Source organism: Phycodurus eques, chromosome 1, assembly GCF_024500275.1.
Source record: "Phycodurus eques isolate BA_2022a chromosome 1, UOR_Pequ_1.1, whole genome shotgun sequence".
Classification (NCBI taxonomy): domain Eukaryota; kingdom Metazoa; phylum Chordata; class Actinopteri; order Syngnathiformes; family Syngnathidae; genus Phycodurus; species Phycodurus eques.
In genome coordinates this window covers 11363391-11384871 of record NC_084525.1, presented here as the reverse complement: position 1 = coordinate 11384871, position 21481 = coordinate 11363391, and the positions used below count along the sequence as shown (strand labels likewise).

Below are 21481 nucleotides of genomic sequence, written 5' to 3'. Positions count from 1 at the left end.
ATTCTAATTGAACCAAGAAATGTATTGGTCCATCCATGGACCAAACACCTGTTGGGAATTTTGCCGTTCCGCTCCTTGTTAGAGAACTGCATATTGGGCAAAAAGTTCAGAAAAACTGTCCATTTAAAACTTTAGTGAAAGTCAAATGAAGTTCCCCTGTAAAATGGATCGTGCTTTTTAGGTTCATCATGAAATTTCACTTATAAAAACAATATCCTCAACATTTTGTGAGTTGTGTATACTGTATATAAATAAACATGTGATGTGTTCAGGGTGAAAAAGGAGAACCCGGTGTCATCATGGGTCCAGATGGGCGGCCTTTGTACCTGGGGGGCCTGACAGGGAAACCAGTAACTATGACATCATGTGTTCTTCTTTTACATTCAATACTAACACATTCATAGAGGGCTACATGATGTAAATATCATTGTGTGTCTGTTCACAGGGAGATATAGGACCCCCAGGCCCAGTTGGACCTCCAGTATGTATATAGACATACTTACTATACACATTGTTACCTACAGTAATGGCTTTGAATTCTCATGAGTGGCACAAACCTGTATAATCTTTTTTTCGGCAGGGCTCTTATGGTCCTCTAGGTCAAAAAGGAGAATTTGGACTTCCAGGTAGACCAGTGAGTAGTTATTCTGCTTTTAATTGCTTTTTTTAAATGATCACCAACATACAGTATCTCACAAAAGAGACACGATTCACATTTTTGTAAAATATTTTATTTGGATCTTTTCACGGAACCACACTGAAGAAGTTACACTTTGCTAGAATATGTAGTTAGTCTTGTATTAGAGTGTAAATTCCCATTCCCATCAAAATAACACTAATACAAAGCTCCAAACGGGGGCCAAAATAGACATTTTTCCCTCCCAGGTGTCATGTAACTCATTAGGATTACAAGGTCTCAGGTAGGAATGGGGAGCTGGTGTATTAAATGTGGTGCTCTTACACTCTGTCAGACTGATCACTGGAAGTTCACTATGGCACCTGTCCCTTAAAAAGATACAAGAAAATATTTACAAAAATGTGAGGGGTGTATTTACCTTTGTGAGATACTGTACATACGGTCTGTCACTGTGGAATTTATTTTATTTTGTAGGGTCGACCGGGACTGAACGGCATCCAAGGACAAAAAGGAGAGCCAGGCGGTGGGTCTGGAGCCACATACTATGTGAGTATATGTTCAAAAGGTAATTCGGGAGAAGTGGAACTTTGTCGACTTCAGTAACCACACCATGTTTTGATGTAGGGTCCCCCAGGTCCACCGGGCCCACCTGGACCCCCTGGACCACCATCCAGAGTGAGTCAAGATGTAAAACATTGTTGAAGTTGGAACATTCTTCAATATTCCTCATCTACAGTAGACTTATTTTGATTTAAATAGAACGATGTGAGAAATGTAAACATTAAAATCCCTCTCAATGCTATTCTTTTGTCATTCTAGGGGTATGATGACTACTCCAGGTATTATCAAGGTGAGTGTGCGACATATTAGCTCGTTGCCTGAAACAATGGTTTCTTTCGATATATCGTCATCGTTCATCATTCTGTCGTAGCTACTAAAGGAGAGAAAGGTGACTCTGGAGCACCAGGTTTACCCGGCCTACCAGGTAAAGCAGCTTCCACTGGACTTCAAACATTTTCTTTGTGTGTTTGGACCAAGTATAAACTAAACATCTTGCTTGGGATTCAGATGGTGGGTCAGACCGTGACATTTACGCATTTAAGGTAAGCCTCCTCTGTTGACTGTGTCAACACAAAAATGCTTTGACGGTCCACATCAACAATGGGAGTTCCACAATGATTCCGTGTCCAGAATGAGTTGAAGGGTGAAACGGGAGATCCTGGCTCGAAAGGAGAGAAAGGAGAACCAGGTGGGGGATATTACGACCCACGATATGGAGGGAGAGCGGTAGGAGTGCCGGGAGTCCCCGGACCTCAAGTGAGATCATGTTACTGTGATGTTAATTACGTCTGAATTAGGAACAACGCTGTCAACATTAAAATATCCGCAGTGGAGCGATAAGATGAAATATTTTTTAATTTTTTAACATAAAAACATCACATTCAAGCTATTAAGTACTAGCCAATACATGGCGGTCAGGTAATTGTGATTAACCTCAAATAAAGTATAGATGATCTAGTTGGGCGGCACGGTGGCCGACTGGTTAGAGCGTCAACCTCACAGTTCTGAGGACCCGGGTTCAATCCCCGGCCCTGCCTGTGTGGAGTTTGCATGTTCTCCCCGTGCCTGCGTGGGTTTTCTCCGGGCACTCCGGTTTCCTCCCACATCCCAAAAACATGCATTAATTAGAGACTCTAAATTGCCCGTAGGCATGACTGTGAGTGCGAATGGTTGTTTGTTTCTATGTGCCCTGCGATTGGCTGGCAACCAGTTAAGGGTGTACCCCGCCTCCTGCCCGATGACAGCTGGGATAGGCTCCAGCACGCCCGCGACCCTAGTGAGGAGAAGCGGCTCAGGAAATGGATGGATGGATGGATGGTCTCGTTGGATTTTCTGATGTGCTACAAACGAATCAAAGGGTTCTTTAACAAATTATTAGTTACAGTGTGCACACTTAAGGAACCCAATCTGGGGCTTTGTCTTTATCCCAATTGAATTCTACTGTACAAATTGTCGGATTATTTTGGATAGCAGTTCTGAAATTATTCATATTGATTATTTCTATGGCACAAAAAACCTTATTACAAGGCTTTGTAGACTTAACATCAAATTTACCACTTTACATTAAAATATAATGTCCCACCAGGGCCCCAAAGGGGACTCCATTGCTGGCCCACCGGGTCCCCAAGGGCCAACTGGTCCACCAGGAAGAGGCTATGATGGCCGACCTGGACCACCAGGGCCACCTGGACCCCCTGGTGTCCCTTCCTTCCCTGGACCTCATAGGGGCACACACAGTAAGTTGAATAACATAAAATACTGTATTTGTCAATTTCATTAGATCAGTGTAGAGGTAATTCTGCCCTTTGCTTCTTGAATAACAGCTATCAGTATTCCTGGACCACCCGGGCCACCTGGAACACCTGGAATACCAGGACACTCTTCCGGGGTGAGAAATTCCAAAAAAGAATTAAACAAAGCCAGGAGTCTGGTTGCAATCCCAGAGTCTACAAATTCCTAGGACCCCCTTCTATACTGGTCACTGATGGTGTAGTGGTGCATAGGCCTGACTTCAGTGCAGACAGCGTGGATTCAGTTGCAGCTCAGTGACACTGTGAATGTGTCTGCGAATGGTATTCCCTCTCTATGTGCCTTGTGATTGACTGATGACAAGTCCAGGGTGTAGTTTGCCTTTTGTCCGAACTCAGCTGGCTCCTTAGTTAATTTCTTTGCTTGATGTGGCTATCAGTGTGAGCCTTCTGAAGAAGTAACATCTTTTCATGCATTAATTTAGTTCCTTTCAAACTCTATCATAGTGATCACACTCAAATGGAGACTGAGAAAACGGAGCCTCACTGGCTTAACTTCCGTTCAGGTGACAGTGTTGCAGTCCTATGATATCATGACAGCCACTGCTAGAAGACAACCTGAGGGCTCGCTGGTCTACGTCATAGACCGGACAGATCTTTATCTACGAGTCAGAGACGGGGTTCGTCAAGTCCAGGTAAGAACTAGCACTTCGCTTTGAAAAAGAACCAGAGAAACAACTTTTTAATTAACTTGTTCCCTTTAACCTTTTTCAGCTTGGTGGCTATATTCCATTGCCACGTGAGGATGTGAGTGTGCTGCATGTTTTTCTAAAGTTCCTATCTCCCAAATATGGTCGCGTGTGAATATATGATGAACACTATTCACAGGCTAATGAGGTTGTAGCAGCGGAGCCCCCACCGGTCGTTCCGTACTCCCCATACCACATCTCCAATGACTCTCACAGTCATGCAGAGAGGCCGGACCAAGTGAATCCGGACAGTTTTTCTCAGCCTGACCCACGTCAGTCCAGCCAGCTGTACCCTCCATACCAAACAAACCCTGATGGCAGAAACCAAAACCTTCCTGATCCCAGATTATACCACCCTGACACTCGACATACATCTCAGCCAGATCCCCGATACCCTGCCCCAACAGACCCCAGATACCCCAGTTACACAGACCGGGTGAATAACCCAGATGATCGATACCCAGTCCATCCAGCCCATGAACACCCACCTTACTACGCTGTAACTCCTCAGCGAAGGCCTCCCCCACCTGTGGCCCAGACTCCGCCCCACCATCACACATCAGGGCCAGGGGTAAGAGAAGCTGCGGCTTGTCAGCTGCCACTTGCAGCTGTTCTTATTGTTTTGGACATACAGTAACAGCATGTTTTGGGGTTTCTCCAGCTCCACCTTATCGCCTTGAACCAGCCCCAGACTGGATCCATGTGGGGCATCCGAGGTGCTGACTTTTTGTGCTTCACTCAGGCTCAAAGCATCGGAATGAAGGGAACATTCCGAGCCTTCTTGTCCTCAAAACTCCAAGATCTCCACAGCATTGTCCGCAAAGCCGACAGAGAACATATGCCTATAGTCAACTTGAAGGTAGATAAAAAACAAAAGTTATATATATATATATATATATATATATATATATATATATATATATATATATATATATATATATATATATATATGTATATATAAGTGAGAGAGAGATATAAATAGATATACATAGATATTCAATGACAACTTATGACTTGCTTTGTATATTTCAGTGTGTATTAATCGTGCCTGTGCTTTTTAAACGTTAAACATTTTCCTCCCCAAATTGATTGTTTTGTCTCATCAGGATGAGGTTTTGTTTGACAACTGGGAGGCCATTTTTAACGATGGCACAATGAAGGAGAATGTCCCTATCTACTCTTTTGATGGTAAAGATGTTCTCCGCGACAGCACATGGTATGTCCAGTCAGCAAAATCATGCAATTTAACACTTGACAACAAATTTCCTTGATTATAAATAAGAAATACTGACAATTAATCAGCTATCGATTAACCGGTTCAGGGTTACCGGGAAGTTAAATGTCATAATAATTTGGTGTAATTTCATTACATACTTAAAACGTTCTTTTTCCAGGTTGGAATGCTTATAAAATGTACATCAGTGATTTTCAAAAAGAATTTGTTTTTGTATTTTCTCTCATCCACCCAGTGTCAAAATTATGTATACAGTTAAATATGTAGATGCATATTTTCACCTAACTCTTTTGATAAAAGGTGCTGAAGGTTCTGAAGTCTTTTAACTTGACAAGGCCAAGCCGCTTGCAATGTCACATTAGTGATCAAGAGTGATTGGAGCTGGTAGTTTCTTTTTGCCAACATAAAAATTATTTCTTTGACAGCACTCATTGGCTTCACTTAAAGTAACAACAATTGGAAAGTTCAAGTAACTCTGTGATGTTCTCAGAAGGAGAATAGTTTATTTACATGAGTTGGGAAAGTCTATCGGAGGCATTTCTCAATGGCTACAGAATCCAAGTTCATCAGTTCAAACAATTTTATATAAAGTTATATGGATGTTTCACCACTTTGCCATGGTCTGGAAGCAGACACACTATCACCCTCAGATGTAAGGAAACTGGTTAAGATGTTCAGGAACAACTCATTAACCACTAAGGCTCCTCCCAGCCTGCTATGAATTGGAAAGTTCATTGAACCAAGTTTTACATTGACATAGACTGAGAGGGCGCTGACCAAGAAAGAAGCTCCTGCTTACCTCAGTTTTTGCCGCTGCTCTCATGACCGAGCCAAATGCCTTCTGGACAAATGTATCATGGTCAGATGAGACAAAGATTAAGCTGCCTGGCCACAATGTCAAAACATATTGTATGTTTGGAGGATTGAGTCTATGTAAGGCTTTTAAACCAAAGAACACTGTACTAGCTGTCAAGCACGGTGTTGGTAGCATCATGCTCTGGCACTGATTCACTGCACCAAGTGGATGGAGTATGAAGAAAGTGGAATACCTCTAAATTCTTCAAATTCAACTCAAATCAACAGCTAGACAACTGAACCTTGGACAAAACTGGGTGTTCGAACAGGTCAATGATCCAAAACAAATATCAAAATTGGATAAAGCAGATTAATAAACTTCTGAAGTGACCTTCACAAAGGTCCAAACTCAGCACTATTGAACATTTGCAGACTATGCTTAAAGGCCAGGTCCGTGACAGGAAACCAGCAAATTTTAATGGGCTAATTCTGCCAAGAAGAGTTGTCAAGTATCCAGCTAGAATTACGCTTAAAGCTTGTTGGTGGCTACAAAAAAAAAACGCCTGATCAAGGTCAAACATCGACATTTGCTCAGGGGATATTTAGCTGTTAGTGGGGGTGTAAGTACAGTAGATACAATATTTGCTAGTACCTTAACAGAAAATAACTTTGTAGAATATTACTTGAGTGAAAGTTTAGTATCTTGCATTCGCTGTGCTTACGTATCAAGAGTATTTTTCTAACATTAAATGTACTTTACTATTGAGAGTAAAATTACAAGTATTTTAAAAAGCTGATCATTTTGAATTTTGATAAATATATATTTTTTTATTTCTTTAGTTTAGTTCATTGGTGTACACCAATTAAAGTTCTGCGTGTTGGATAATGAGTGAAGTTAGCTAAGCCATCTTAGCCTGGTCACCACATTCACCGTATGCCGAAACAACCTCACGATAACTAAAAGAACATTGACATTTTGTCTGGATTAATATACAGTATATTTATTTACCTAACCTCAATGTGCTTCTTCAGGTTGGATGGGGAGTTTTTGAATGCCAATATTTCCGTCACTTTAGGTAGATATAAGAGGCACTGCATCCAGTGTAGAAAAGGCATTCCATGAAATACGCACACGGGTGTGTACCGTAATCCTTGTTGTGTTATCACTCTCTCGGAGTTCACCATATAGTCGTTTGGGTTGCCATCTGTTGCTGGAGATGCACCCGAGTCAAAAGTTGTCAGATCTCTGCATGGGTAAAATGCGTGACACAATTTCTTGTAATTAATTTTTTGCAGTAACAAAGATGGGCAAATATAGTGGAGTAAAAGTATACATTTCATTTAGGTAATGTAGTGATATACATTTTATTTTGAAAATGTAGTGGAGTAAAAGTGAAACTTGCCAGAAATATAAACAATGACGTAAAATACAAATGTGTGAAAATTCTAATTAAGTGGAGTAATGAAGTATTTGTACTCTGTTACATTACAGGACTTTAGTTTCTTCTGCGACCTGTTTAGGGACTATTTGGCCAGAATTTCACCAAATGCTGACATGTTTAATCGGTTAAATTCCACTTGATCAACAAATTTCTTAATGAATGAAATCAATTATGTAACTGTGATGTTGTATTTTGTGTGTGCGTGTGTGTGTGTGTGTGTGTGTGTGCGCGCGTGTGTGTGTGTGTGTGTGTAGGCCTGAGAAGATGATGTGGCACGGCTCTGCCACCAACGGTCAGCGGCAGGTTGACGGTTTCTGCGAGTCATGGCGCATGAGCAACCACATACTAAGCGGCAAGGCGTCCCCGCTGCACAGCGGCAGTCTGCTCCAGCAGACCTCCAGCAGCTGCTCCAGCTCCTACGTAGTGCTGTGCGTGGAGAACAGCTATATTGGCTATGGCAGGAGATAAACACACACATGGGATTGATAGAAACCTGCTTGGGACTATAAACATGGTTCAATTGTTTCCTTGCAAATACATGACTTTTTATTTTTATTTTTATTTTACGGTGCGACACAAGGTGATCTTATACTGTATATGAAACAGAAGTTTCATGCGGCTCCGAAGAGAAGATTTAAACGTACAGTTTAAGCAAGGAATTGGATGAACAAATAACTGAACAAGAAAGTCAATTTGTATGACTTAACAATAACAGGGCTTATTTACTTTTTTAAAAATGTTTTTTATTTTTAATAAGCGTGCCTTTTCTTTTTTACTGTTGTCTTTTTACAAAAGAACTCTAAATGTATCCAGCTAAAGTTCAGACATTAGCCAGGTTGACATGATTAAAGTTTGCGCACATAAAAAAAAAGAAAAGAAAAAAGATATAACAAAAACACCTGAAAGCTTTTCTCTCTGTCATGGGAACAGTAAATACAGTGCAGTTAGCAACACATTGTAGCCTTTGTCACATACACATGCGATAACTGCACTTGCACATCAGACAATCAACTAATTTAAAAAAAAAACTGTAAAAAAGTAATATCTAGTTTGGCACCTAGGTTTCAAAAGAGGGAACAGAAGAGCTGCTGTCAAAAAAGTGCTTGGCACGAGAATTTAATCCTCATGACAAATATTTTTTTCATTTGCCACTTATCAAACAGCATTGTTGCTATCATGATATAATTAAAGCCCAATTGTCCAGAAAATGTGATGCAATTATTCTGACTATTTGCCCCAACTCTTGTGCTTCTTTAATGAAAAAAAGAGTTGAAATATGTTTATCAACCACTGGCCTGCCCCCTCCACTCTTCTAAAGCAAAGGATCTGTTTGCTCTCGGTCTGCAAGAAGCCTCTACTCCAGCTGCAGCTGCCAACAGGTATGGCCTCTTCTTGGCTTTTCTCTGCTTTGCTTCACACTGGAGAAAGGGATGAGCACATCCTTTTTGATGAGGTGCAGTTTGCAGGTGGGATGTTAGAATTCAAATGACCTCAATATTATCTCTGAAACCTGGGTAAGCTTTAAGATGATTTTATATTCTTTCAAGAAGGAACAACAACTATACAGTAAAAAACAGCATGCACAGTGGTTATTCAAAGAATACTTCTCTGAGCTTCTCGTTCATATATTTCTAAGTCGCAACTATTATCTTCACTAAACATGGACTGTGCTCTTACTGACCATGTGTCTTCTCACAGCCTAGGATGTTGATACCGTCTGACTTTGTCATCCTCTGATTTGATCAAACAGGACATCGGCCCCAATCCCAAACATATACTCCTCAATAGGTCATGTCAGCAATATGAAGCAGACAGTTATCTATGATTGTATACATTTACCATCATGGGGCCAAACAATTAAGAAGTGACTTCTTTTTTTACACATAATTTTGTTACCTTGCTTCTAATTGTCACATTTCCTGTTCATGTCAATAATGACAATTGAAATGAAAGAAGTCGTAGTTATAACTTCACTGCTTTGCTGAAATTTTAATTAACATTTCCATGAAGATGGCTGAGCCTCGCAAATGTAGCGAGTGTCAAGTGTCCCTTTATGGGCAAAAATTTATCCTGAAGGCAGAAATCCCACACTGCATAAAATGCTACGAGACACTGTGCTGTAACAACTGCATCGCATGCGTCCAGCTCATTTGCTGTACAAGTAAGGTAAGTTTCCCACCGTGTACATGACTTCAGCACCAACTGCTTACCTGTCCCCCTCGATCAGGATGTGTCATTCAAAGGCCAACACTGGCATAGTGAATGCTTCCTCTGCAAAAGATGCAACCAGTCTCTGATGGAGCAGCCTTTTGCCACCAGGGATGACGTGCTGATGTGCTCAGATTGCTACAGCAACGAGTTATCAGCAAAGTGCAATGCATGCCTGAAGAATATAATGCCATGTAAATGTGCCTCTTTACTTTTTTTCTTTTTCTTTTTTAAAGCAACAAATATCAATAAGCTTGCAATTTAGAATTTTTTGGGGGGCAGTTATAACAAAAATCAATACCAAACGATTGAGATGTCACCGGATGGTGAACAGAAATACAGCTTTATAATGGCAAAAACAGGAAGAACATTTTCTTTTTTTCCAAGTACTACACAGCTCAAATGTTTGGGGACATCACTATATTTTTTTCATTGTTTTTTCCCCCAATTGATTAAAATATTGCAGAAAATATGAAGTATTAAAAAGTGACTATTTTATCTTCATCTCTCTTGTGTAGGGTGCAATAACACACCTTTATTTAAGTTCTACAGTAACAAAATGTGTTATAAATGTTCAATTGTTCCTTTAAAACATGCTCTACCAGATGCTTGGGCTGAAATCTATGGGAAAAGCATCTATGGTCCTTTAAATGGGGTATTTGCTTCCTTTAATGTGCTCTACTGATTGGTATTATATATTCATTGCGTGTTACAAACCATTTCCTCGAAGGCTCTAAGAAGATGGAGCATAAGGGCAGCAGTTGGCATGAGTGTTGCTTCACTTGCAAAAGTTGCCAGCAGCTCATCGGCACCAGGAGCTTCATCCAGAAGGTTGCCAACAACTACTGTCTGTGCTGCTATGAGAAGCACTTTGCTCTGCAATGCATCCACTGTAAGAAGTTAGGACGTATTACGATTTATATGCCAATTACAGCGGTACCTCAACTTAACAGTGCCCCAATTTACGATTTTTTTTTAAAGTTATGAGCCTATGCTTGGTCAATTTTATTTAATTTTTTTGGTTTGTGTTTTGAGCCAAATTTTCAGTCACAAGTGAGTTTCGAAGTATCGAAGGACAAAATCTGCTGCTGCCTTCTGTTTTGTTTTTTAACTATTATTATTTTATTTTATAGGAACCAGTCTTGTGTTGAATTGTTTGTATATGTTCAGTAAAGTTCATTAAAAAAAATTAAAACAAATAGTCAGCGTTTCCGCTCAGCTGACCCCCAATATGTGGTAGTGTCTTTAAAAAAGTTGAATGTTTCAACAACTGAATGAACTTGTCCACTTTGTAGTGTGGTAATCTTTCAGCCAATCAACATTGGAGGGGTCAACATCCACGACAAGCCCTGGCATAAAGAATGCTTTTGTTTGCACTGGATGCAAGCAGCAACTAGGCAGGCCAACGATTCACTTCTCGAGATGATCTTGCCTACTGCTTCGACTGTTTCTGCAACCTGTTTGCAAAGAAATATGTTTATTGTACCAACCATATCAGCGGTGAAGGTCTTCTGTGCGCAACAAATAATATAATTAATGTTCTGCAATAGTAGCTATGATTTTATTTATTTTTTTGAAATTATTGCTGTAACAGTGATTTCAATTAACCAATTAGATCACTGCCTCCTGCCTGTGACACATGCTTCCGTTTGATTCAAAAATATTCAATTACAACAAGCTCATACCGCTCCACAAATTTGCTTTTGTTCCACGCAGGTCTTAAAGGCAGCAAGTACATCTCGTTCCGGGAGCGCCAATGGCACAACGACTGCTTCAACTGCAGCATGTGCGTGTCCCTGGTGGGCCGAGATTTCCTGACTTGCAATGATGACGTCTTCTGCTCGGACTGTGGCAAAGACGTCTGATGGAGCGGTTGTGAAACAAACATAAGCCAAAAGTCTTCGACCCTTATATTTGCATTTATTACTGTGTGCTATTGCTTTCTTTCACATTAAGGCCTGATGACTTGACCTGCATGCATCGACAGAGGTCAATATAAAAAGACGTGTTTTGTTGCAAGTTCCTTTTTAGATTATAATCAGGATGTTTATTATGTTCTCTGAAATTATAAACCAGATATAAACTACGGTGTTCTATTCATTATATAATTGTACGGTGTTCAACTGCATGCAGCACAATGTGGCAGCATCCTTGGTCTTTTGGTTTTCCATCCATACATGCGCTGACCACTTTGACCTCCCCAGTTTATCGTCACCATCGACATGGAGCTCAAAAGTGCAGGGACCTACGCGAAGATCCTGTTCGTGGACTTCAGCTCAGCGTTCAACACCATCATCCCTGAACTCCTTTCAACCAAGCTTCTCCAGCTCAGCGTCTCACCTGCCATCTGCCAGTGGATTTACAGCTTTCTGACGGGCAGGACACAGCAGGTCGGGCTGGGGGAGGCCACCTCATCCACACGCAGCATCAGCACTGGGGCGCCCCAAGGTTGTGTCCTCGCTCCGCTGCTCTTCTCTCTCTACACGACTGCACCTCAGTGAACCCGACTGTCAAGCTCCTGAAGTTTGCAGATGACACCACTGTCATCGGCCTCATCAAGGACGGTGACGAGTCTGCATATCGACAGGAAGCGGAGCGGCTGGAGCTGTGGTGCGGCTGACACAACCTGGAGCTGAACACGCTCAAGACTGTAGAGATGATCGTGGACTTCAGGAGGTATCCTTCGCCACAGCTGCCTCTCACGTTGTCCAGCTGCCTTGTGTCAACCGTCGAGACCTTCAAGTTCCTGGGAATTACAATCTCTCAGGACCTGAAGTGGGCGACCAACATTAACTCCGTCCTTAAAAAGGCCCAGCAGAGGATGTACTTCCTGCGGCTTCTGAGAAAGCACGGCCTGCCACCGGAGCTGCTGAGACAGTTCTACACAGCGGTCATCGAATCAGTCCTGTGTTCTTCCATCACAGTCTGGTTTGGTGCTGCTACAAAAAAGGACAAACTCCTACTGCAACGGACAATCAAAACTGCTGAACCCCCTACCCACCATTGAGGACTTGCACGCTGCCAGAACTAAGACAAGGGCGTGCAAAATCCTCTCGGACCGTCTGGACCCCGGTCACCAGCTCTTCCAGCTCCTTCCCTCAGGTAGGCGCTACCGATCAACGCAAACTAGAACTAGTAGACATTCCAACAGCTTCTTCCCTCTTGCGATCAACTTCTTAAACACCTAACCTATAATTCCATTACAATAAGCTGGCAATTTTTTGACTTGAGTTCGTTGTCACATTTCTGTGGGGCCAATTATGTATCACTCGTGCACTCACTGTAGTTGTCTCGCCATGCTGCACTATTTGCATATACTGGCCACTCATGCCACAGTAGCATCTGCTCCATTTGCACACTGATTGAGGAGTATCTGTAACATTTGCACAACCAACATTGTCCCAGATGATCGCACTACTCGTCACTTTAAACCGCATACACTCCTTGAAGTTACAGCGCCCTTTGCACAATGGTCATTGCACCGGACTATTGCAATATTAGTCATTCGAACTATTCTAAGTGCTAGAGGACTCTGCATCTTTTTGCATAATTGTTTTTTTGTCAATGTCTTTATGTCTCCAAAGTGTTCTGTAAATTGACTGTCTATTGTACTAGAGCGGCTCCAACTACCGGAGACAAATTCCTTGTGTGTTTTGGACATACTTGGCAAATAAAGATGATTCTGATTCTGATTCTGATTCTGAAAATGCGTGTGTCATATCTACCTATGCATACCTGTGGTGCCTCTTGTCTCACAGAACTATGTCGTCCGGGAGGTTGTGCCCTTAGTGGCCGCCAGGCTGACTTCCATTACGTGGCAGCATTTCTCTCTCGCAGTTGTTTTGGGAATTTTTTGTGTTTTGTGTTTGCAGCATTTTTCTTTTACTGTTGTTTTCTGTGATTTTATCTTTTATCTTGCAGCATTGTTCTTTTGCAGTTGCTTTCTGTGATTGCAGCATTTTTGTTTTGCAGCATTTTTCTTTTACTGTTGCTTTCTGTGATTGCAGCATTTTTGTTCTGCTGTTGTTTTCTGTGATTGCAGCATTTATTATTATTATTATTTTTTTATCTTGCACCGTTTTTCTTTTGCACTTGTTTTATGTTTTTCGTCTTGCTATGCAGCATATGGCCGTTTGCAGCGCATTTGGCCCTGTTGGCCACCACTATAACGTGCTAATTTCACTATGGCAGGGAAACTTGCTGTAAAAATGTCAGTACTGTAATTGTTGATACTAATTTCCAAATGTACTGTATTTGTGTGGCCACCAATTTGAATATAGGATCATCAAACCCACAAAGCGTCTGCCTGAATAGACGATCTTTGACTTGGAACGGAAGTGGGCCGCTGTAGTGACAGGAAGTGGCTTCTGCCGATACTTGTTCGTCCCTTTTATTTGCAGAATAACAAGCAGCAGACGGTAAATTTCTCCAAACAGCGCATTTACATCACAGCACATTTTAACAAGGGGTTGTGCAATATATTTAATGTTTCGCTGCTACTGACGTTCGCGTCGTTTCAGCGCTGTCGAGCTAGCTGCTGTATCAACTCGCTTGGCTGCTAAACGCGTTAGCAAGGCATTGTTATAGATACTACTGTCTGTAATCATTTATAACAGCTACTGCTACCAAACTGCTGTCGTTAGCATTAGTGACTGCTCATGTTCGATTACAGGTCTCTGGAAGACATTGTATCAGGTTTATTTTTCATCTTATCTGTTCAAAATTAAATGAGCCGAAATTAGTCTCACCTGCACGATCATGTCATTACACGTTACTACACTATTGCACGCTTTTACATGCTTGCAAACATACATTATTAAAAAAAAACCAAGTGTTTTTGCTTTTCCTGCACCAATTAACTGTTTCGCAAGCTTCCGTTATTCATTTATTCGTTATTCAATTACATTCATGATATACGCCCTCTTGGGTAGGATGTTTGGTAAACTGCCGACAGGGGGCGCTTGTTTGCTTACCGTTGCGTAAGATTATACACGCAGGGGTGTCCATTAAGTCATTGTAGTTAAGGGGCTACATCCAACCGAATTTGATGTCAAGTGGGCCCTTTGTTTTCACGCAAAGAAATACAAGTACATTATTCAAATCCTTATTTTTATATTAGGGATGCACCAGTATTACTTTTTTGTTCAGACTTGAGTACATGTATTTAGATTTGAGTACATGCCAATACCAAGAACTGGTACTTGATAATGCCATTATAGCAATTATTTTAGTTATTTTAAGCAAATAATATTTAAAGACACAAATGTTTCTTGAAAAGGCATAAATCAAACAAAAACAAAAAGTGCAGGAAGTTCCCAGGGTCAACAGCAGCTCTTTATAAAGTTAACTGAAAATAGATAGTTCCCTGAAGTTTACCCAATTTTAAATTGATGATTGAATGGTTATCGGCCGGTGGATTAAAAAAAAAAATGCTGCTGATATGCGCCAAAATGCCTGCTCCAATAATTGGCCCGGCTGTAACCTGTAACACAAAGCATTTTAATTCTAAAATAAAACTAGCAGGACAACTGAAATGATAAACACACACTCACACCATCGCTTACTTTTCTTTACTCTTGACTCTCTATTAATAAAGTGAGAGGCTGGGTCTTTTTTATGAGGAGTGTTATCTATTAGCTCTACTGTAGAATTACCAGTTATCCAAGTAACACCAAGGGACTTAAATGAACCTTTACAATTTCAGTATCGGTGTTGTCATATTGGAGCATTTTTACAAGTATGACTACTTGTTAATTAGGCGAGTATCACAGTAAATCTGTTACATGGGCTGATTCTTTTTTTTTTTTTTTGACATCCCTGTTATAAGACTTATACAGTACAGTAATAGCATGTTTGTTTGTTTTTTTCGTACTAAATACCTTTAATTATTAAATACCCATTTTGGTCTTCAGATTTATTTCACTATGAGTGCTGTTGTACCCAACCATCGAAGGACCAAGCCTGGTGGTAATAATACAAATAAATCCGTTTTCTGGCTCAACGCTAACATTTATCGTACAGTTTGGAACAAATAGAAGTGGTCGATTCATTGCAGGAATAAAGCCAGGAGCGGCGGCCAGTGGTGTGACGGGACCAACCTCTCAGATCCCTGGTCTGTCCCAGACTGCTGCCGAAAGCACACCTGTTGAGAGGATCAGTGGACGGCGGGTTGGCATCTTTGAATCCGATTCGGACTATGTTAAGCTTGCAAAGCAAGGGGGGCATAAAGGTAATAATAATTTGGTGACGATGATCGAAAGGCTGTTTGAAATATGATAATTTGTGTGCCGCAGGGCTTTTGAGCCATGACGCTGATGTGGATGACAAACCGAAGATAGCCTACAATCCCAACAACTGGTTTGCAGGTGACGACTCAAACGGGTAAATGAACACAAGCATCTTGGCACTGGAGTCTCCTTGGCTCACCATCTCAACTGGGGAAAAACAAAAATGTTGTTTTTTGTATTTGTTTTTTTATCAGACTGATAGCTACAATAAATAGATATTAAAATGCAAATTGTATGAGAGATAACCTTGTATGAAGCATCCTTATGTCACAGTCTGGAGCATCAGTTAGCTCGAGATGAGGACCCCAATCGCATGTTGGCTGGCAATGCTGGTCTGCTCATTCATGACATTTCCGAGCCGCAGAATGCGATGTGCGGCTCATCGTTTGTCATGGTGGTTTTGTATTTACAGCGGCAGCAAAGCAACATCTCCCAACAGCCAGGCGAAGGGCGGCAAGCAGCTGCTTGCACCATTTGGCACTGATAACAGTTCATCCTGGGAAAGGGAGACTGATATATTTACTCATGATAAAGATAAGGTGAAAATGTCAAAAAAGTCAACCATGCTTTGTTATTTTTCATTTGCCCCCCCCCTCCCCCCACCCCTCTTGCCTTCTGTTTTTTTTTTTTTTTTTTGAGGGTAATATGAGTTTTCTCAATCATCATGGTGTCATCAAAGGCTGTTTCCCATTTAATTTCATTTGTAGTCAGTCACTTCATCATTCGTGGTGCACCACCCTTTTCCAACATGAAATATGTCAGTGAAGTGCTTGCATGATTAGCTGGCTCACCTCTCCATCCTGCAGATGTCTCCTGATGATGCTGCCACTCAGGTGGAGGGGCTGCCTGTGAGCAACAACTACAAGAGAACGTGAGTATATCTCAAAACGACACGGGTGTAGATGACATGATGAAGAGTTGGCTGACGTTTCGCCTTCTTTGTTGTCTGCGCAGGTCTCACAATAAGAAAGTGGCCCCTGTCAGCATGTCCAAGCTGCTGAGTCACGGCTATGTGGAAGACAAAAAGAAGTCTCCCAATGATGACGATGCCTCAAGTATGAAAATATATACAGTATTAAGACACACTGGGCTGGAATTACTAAGATCCAAAATAGGCCTGTCACGATAATTACGATATCAACTTATTGTTCGATAAATAAAATCGACGGACTCAATACCTTGTCATTGTTGTGGTGTGTGTGTGTGTGTGTGTGTGTGTGTGTGTGTGTATGTATATATATATATATATATATATATATATATATATATTACTAAGTTTGGTGAAAAGCCAGCAATTGTTTAAAACGTCAGCGCTTCTCCGGGTTGTTTTGTGTGTTAGTCCACAATTGACACAAACACGGGAACGTTAAGTGTTTATTAATCATAACCTCAGTGACACACATTATTCAGCCATGACTTGACTCCAGCAAACGTCAACGTGTATTTGATTGACAGGTGAAGGGCTCGTCTTCAGCGGACCAACCACACACTAGTCGAGTTTACGTGGAGGCCTTTTTTTGTCATTCCGATTGAAATTATTTGGATTGAAAATCTCTGGTCAACTGTTTACATGTGATGTGATTTATTCCGATCGGGTGTACACATGTGCACAACATTTAATCGGAACAGCCATGTGACGTGCACTTCTTCGTGAACGTCACGTCATTTATCAAAATGGAGGTCCGTCATCTATTCGGCACAGTAGTTGGGATTGTTTGTATACGTTAATTTAAAAAAATGCTTGATAAATACAACCTATAAGTAATAAAACACAAGATACCTGTCGCATACTAGCTCCCTCTGCAGCCTCCATATTTAAGCCGTGCGTAAACGATGACATCACCGCGCATTTACGTCGAGACGAAGCATGCACAGACAGAGCTTTTCCCGGCTCTATTCTCAATGACTAAATGGGAAAATTTTCCTTCTGATCGGTTTGGCAAAAGGAATATTCCACCCCTGTGAAACTAAATGAAATTCCGTTTAGATTCGGCCTGTTATTCCGATTGAGGTTTTTATATGGAGCATTTTCATTCGGTTTGGGGATCCAAACCGACTATAATCGGAACAGAAGGTTCCATACAAACCAGGCTAGTCTTGTAGCTTGTTATTCTTTATTTCAGACCCAGGGGTATCCATATCACAGAGTAAAGAACAACAATTTAATAGAGAAACAAGAAAGGAAATTATAATAATATCAAAAATAATAACAACACTGATTTAAAAGCAAAAAATAAAGAAAATAAATAATAAAAAATAATAAGGGTGGGCCTTTTCATGATTTTAGAGGCATTCAAAAAACTAAATTCAAAAGAATATCGTTTATCTGATAGTTTTGGGGAAATTATATCATGTTAAAAAATTGTTATCATGACAGGCCTAGCGGGTGCTACATTTCATGTTCACTCTTAACTAGGCTTTACACAATCAGGATTTTTGGGGCCGATCACCGAGTTTAAAAAAACGATCACCAATCCGATCACAAGATGGAGCAATGTGTCTATTTAAATGACCTGTTCATTTACTGTATATACTTGTGTACTTAATTGCTAAAATTATATTTACAATAAATAATGTATTTTTGTTCATCTATTTATGCCAATGCGGCATAGTGAAAGACAGAACAAATGAATGGTCTTCTATTAGATGGCAGGAAGTACATGCATTAATTAACGTGTCTACTTGTTGTTACATTTTTGTTTGTTGGTGTGCCGTGAGATTTTTCAATTGTAAAATATGTTTCGTGGCTCCATAAAGGTTGGAAATCGCTCCTCCAGTCAGGTCATGTATTCTAATCAGTCAGGTCAAACAACATGACAGAAATAATGGGTGTTAACTTACTATAATTAAATTACTTTATCCATCCATCCATTTTCTGTACTGCTTTATCCTCACAAGAGTCGTGGGCGTGCTGGAGCCTATCCCAGCTATCTTCGGGGGAGAGGCGGGGTACACCCTGAACTGGTCGCCAGCCAATCGCAAGGCACATATAAACATACAACAATTCACACTCACATTCATACCTATGGGCAATTTAGAGTCTTCAATCAACCTACTATGCATGCTTTTGGGATGTGGGAGGGAACCGGAGTGCCCGGAGAAAACCCACGCAGGCACGGGGAGAACATGCAAACTCCACACAGGCGGGGCCGGGATTTGAACCCCAGTCCTCAGAACTGTGAGGTAGATGTGCTTACCAGTCGTCCACCGTGCCGCCTAAATTACTTCACCCACACCGAAACATCAGAGCATGATTCGACAGAACGGCAGCATGTTTACGCACAACCGTTAGTGCTAGCACCAGCTTGCTCGGCTACATATCGTTTGGTTGTCTGCTTGCGAGCTGTATCGTATTAAAAGTACGGGAACATACGTCAAGCAAGCCTTAAACGTCCTCTCCTGAGCACCGGTGACCACCAGCACACGTTTTTCCTGATTTTGTTCTTATAATACAGTCAGCGCGATCCACTCTTGTTGTCGTCGCCACGGTAGGGAGTGTATCCGGTCGCATTTGAGTTGACAAGATAAAGCTCAATGATCATAAAAAACGGAATGCGGTGGTATTGGGATACAAGATTTTATTGCAGTAGTCTGACATAGTGCAATCTTGAAAGAGCAAATGTGTCTCTTAGTCATTACGTGTTGTCTGTCCCACACCGCCGACATGTTTTTTTTTTTTTTTCATAACTTTATTGGCCGTCAGATATTTAAAGTACTATGTCAAAAGACACGCGACAAGGCTAAAAATAAATTAGCTTTTGGATTCAAATATACTGTGCGCGATGGCGACGCGGAGTAAATGTCTTTTGACGTCATTGATCGGATCGGCGAATTATGACATTAAAGCCGATCGGCATAAAATGCTAAACATCGGCCGATACCGATCAGGCCGATCAGATCGGTGTAAAGTCTACTCTTAACAGACTGTGCGGGCTGTTGCTAAGATTGCCGTCTTTTACTTAGATCCAAAATAGCGGGCGCCAAATTCCATGTTCACCCAGTGTAACAGATCGCGCGCGCTGTTGGCATCAAGTGTCATAGTTGTGGAGACCGCCGTATTTGAAAGGATTTTGCTCTTTGGCACTGACAGTTTTTGCCATGGTAAATTTGGGAAAACACTGCAAGCGCAATATTACATTTGAAGTGATGAAATCGGAAGTGTTAGTGGAAAAGGCGAACAAATATATTACTGAGTTAGGTGAAAAGCCAACAATTGTTTCAAAGCCATGTTTTGTTCTGTTGAACTTGTCCCGATTGTGTGGCAGTTGGATGTATCTGCCCATCCTGTGTACCGCTGCGTTTAAAACTTGGGACTGCAAACCTGCAAAACTGCTCTGAGAGAGGAAAGCAGCAATTGCTGCAATGCACTAAAATGTCTCGCACACAAGAATGCCGTGCTAAAATGAATTTTGTCATTGGTGATATGGTGTTACTCCTTCATGTGACTCGCTCCGAGTCTACCCTTAGATTATTGGGGAAGCCCCAAAATTGCATGGACCATATGTTGAAATAATTGTTGTTTTCTGTTATTTCAAAAAAAAATTCACGAGCGGAAAAGATCCATTCTCCCTGTCCCCTATCTTTTATGCGTACGCCTCCTCGCCACAGTACTCACAATCATGGTTACAGCAGTGCACCTGCCGTTCACACACCTTTTTTAAAGACGCAATATCAGCCATCACATTTCGTCTCAGGTTTGATAAATCACATTGCACGTCCTAGATTCAGCTATTTACATGTACTCCTCCCAAAACACACCAAATCAACTGCGTGGCAATTTTGCCCGTTTGGCAGGCTGCACCCAGTTCGTAGATCAGCTTCCACATCTGTTTGTGGAGGAAATCAAGTTTGCGCCTGTTTTTGCACATGCAAGCCTTTAGTAAATTATGTATGCGTGTATAGTGTAAGCAATTGCAATTTCCCGGTGCTGATGTTTTTTTGGTTGTTTTGCAGGTGTGACCTCAGAGCAAACTAGCACCGTTGCGACTGAAGATGTGGACGACCTGGAATAGTGCCACAATTTGCCGTTCTCACATTCACTCACTCTTCTTGCACATCCACTGACTGTACTCGTTTATGCAGAGGGATGAGCCCTTCCATTGATTTGCTTTGGTTTGGATAAAGCATTTAATTGAGTAGATGTGACGCTGTTGTTTTGTTTTTGTAACGCAATTGCTCGATTTTACTGGTAACTTGCGAGCCATGTGGAAAACTATCTGGTTCTAACATGTTTCCACCTTTAAGCATGCTTTTGAGCTGCTCAGTTTGCCAGCCTTACTGTGTGAAGATCGAGCAAGTCAGTTCTTATAGTGTTTGTGCTAATTTATTTAAGTTTAAGTGAAGTAAAATAAAATCTGTGTTTGAGCTGCAGGTGCGAGCTGACCGCAAAGTCGCTCTTACGAAGTGATGGTTAGATTGCGATTCCGCAAAGTATTTGTTCAATACTGTATTCCCCTGATGTCTCATGTTCTATCTGTAAGCAGAATAAAAATGAGTCAAATTGCAGTTGTAGATATGCCTGTGCCAAAGATTTAACGGCAGCCTGGTGTTACTTATTAATTATAATAACCAACCACTGATGAGACATTCTTGGGGATATTTTGCAGACAAACACGCTAAACATGCATTGAAGATCCCTGTAAGCGCGGTTGAAACTTGAAAGTGTCTTTTGAATGTACTAATCAAGCAGATGGACCCTGCTCATGCAGTGTTTGGATTTCATAACAAACCTTCCATCCAACCACATGCTTCCTCTTCGGATGAGAGTAAATCTGGAAAGAGGCCACTTATACATAATGCAAGTATACTTAGACTATCCCA

The 21481-nt window shown here is 41.2% G+C and overlaps 2 protein-coding genes and 1 pseudogene across 5 annotated transcripts in view; all 3 read left to right on the top strand.

Moving 5' to 3' along the window:
- LOC133402783 (collagen alpha-1(XVIII) chain-like) overlaps nucleotides 1-8374 on the top strand; it is a 31943-nt gene extending 23569 nt beyond the window's left edge. For all 4 annotated transcript variants that reach the window (XM_061676938.1, XM_061676928.1, XM_061676909.1 and 1 more), the window contains 17 exons: nucleotides 273-350; nucleotides 446-481; nucleotides 581-634; nucleotides 1112-1183; nucleotides 1262-1312; nucleotides 1457-1487; nucleotides 1569-1622; nucleotides 1706-1740; nucleotides 1829-1954; nucleotides 2784-2934; nucleotides 3022-3086; nucleotides 3513-3641; nucleotides 3721-3753; nucleotides 3835-4266; nucleotides 4357-4554; nucleotides 4802-4911; nucleotides 7421-8374. In XM_061676938.1, coding sequence (XP_061532922.1) covers nucleotides 273-350; nucleotides 446-481; nucleotides 581-634; nucleotides 1112-1183; nucleotides 1262-1312; nucleotides 1457-1487; nucleotides 1569-1622; nucleotides 1706-1740; nucleotides 1829-1954; nucleotides 2784-2934; nucleotides 3022-3086; nucleotides 3513-3641; nucleotides 3721-3753; nucleotides 3835-4266; nucleotides 4357-4554; nucleotides 4802-4911; nucleotides 7421-7634 — 1869 coding nt within the window. In that variant the 3' untranslated portion in view covers nucleotides 7635-8374. The remainder of the gene's footprint in view (nucleotides 1-272; nucleotides 351-445; nucleotides 482-580; nucleotides 635-1111; nucleotides 1184-1261; nucleotides 1313-1456; nucleotides 1488-1568; nucleotides 1623-1705; nucleotides 1741-1828; nucleotides 1955-2783; nucleotides 2935-3021; nucleotides 3087-3512; nucleotides 3642-3720; nucleotides 3754-3834; nucleotides 4267-4356; nucleotides 4555-4801; nucleotides 4912-7420) is intronic.
- Nucleotides 8375-9176: 802 nt separating this feature from the next.
- On the top strand, nucleotides 9177-11239 carry LOC133403807 (four and a half LIM domains protein 2-like; annotated as a pseudogene).
- Nucleotides 11240-13709: 2470 nt separating this feature from the next.
- c1h7orf57 (chromosome 1 C7orf57 homolog) lies at nucleotides 13710-21166 on the top strand. The gene is made up of 8 exons (XM_061676897.1): nucleotides 13710-13792; nucleotides 15287-15341; nucleotides 15430-15603; nucleotides 15668-15755; nucleotides 16074-16200; nucleotides 16468-16532; nucleotides 16616-16716; nucleotides 20615-21166. Exons 2-8 carry the CDS (start codon nucleotides 15299-15301, stop codon nucleotides 20671-20673), a joined length of 657 nt encoding a protein of 218 aa, XP_061532881.1. The 5' UTR covers nucleotides 13710-13792; nucleotides 15287-15298; the 3' UTR covers nucleotides 20674-21166.
- Nucleotides 21167-21481: the final 315 nt, after the last annotated feature.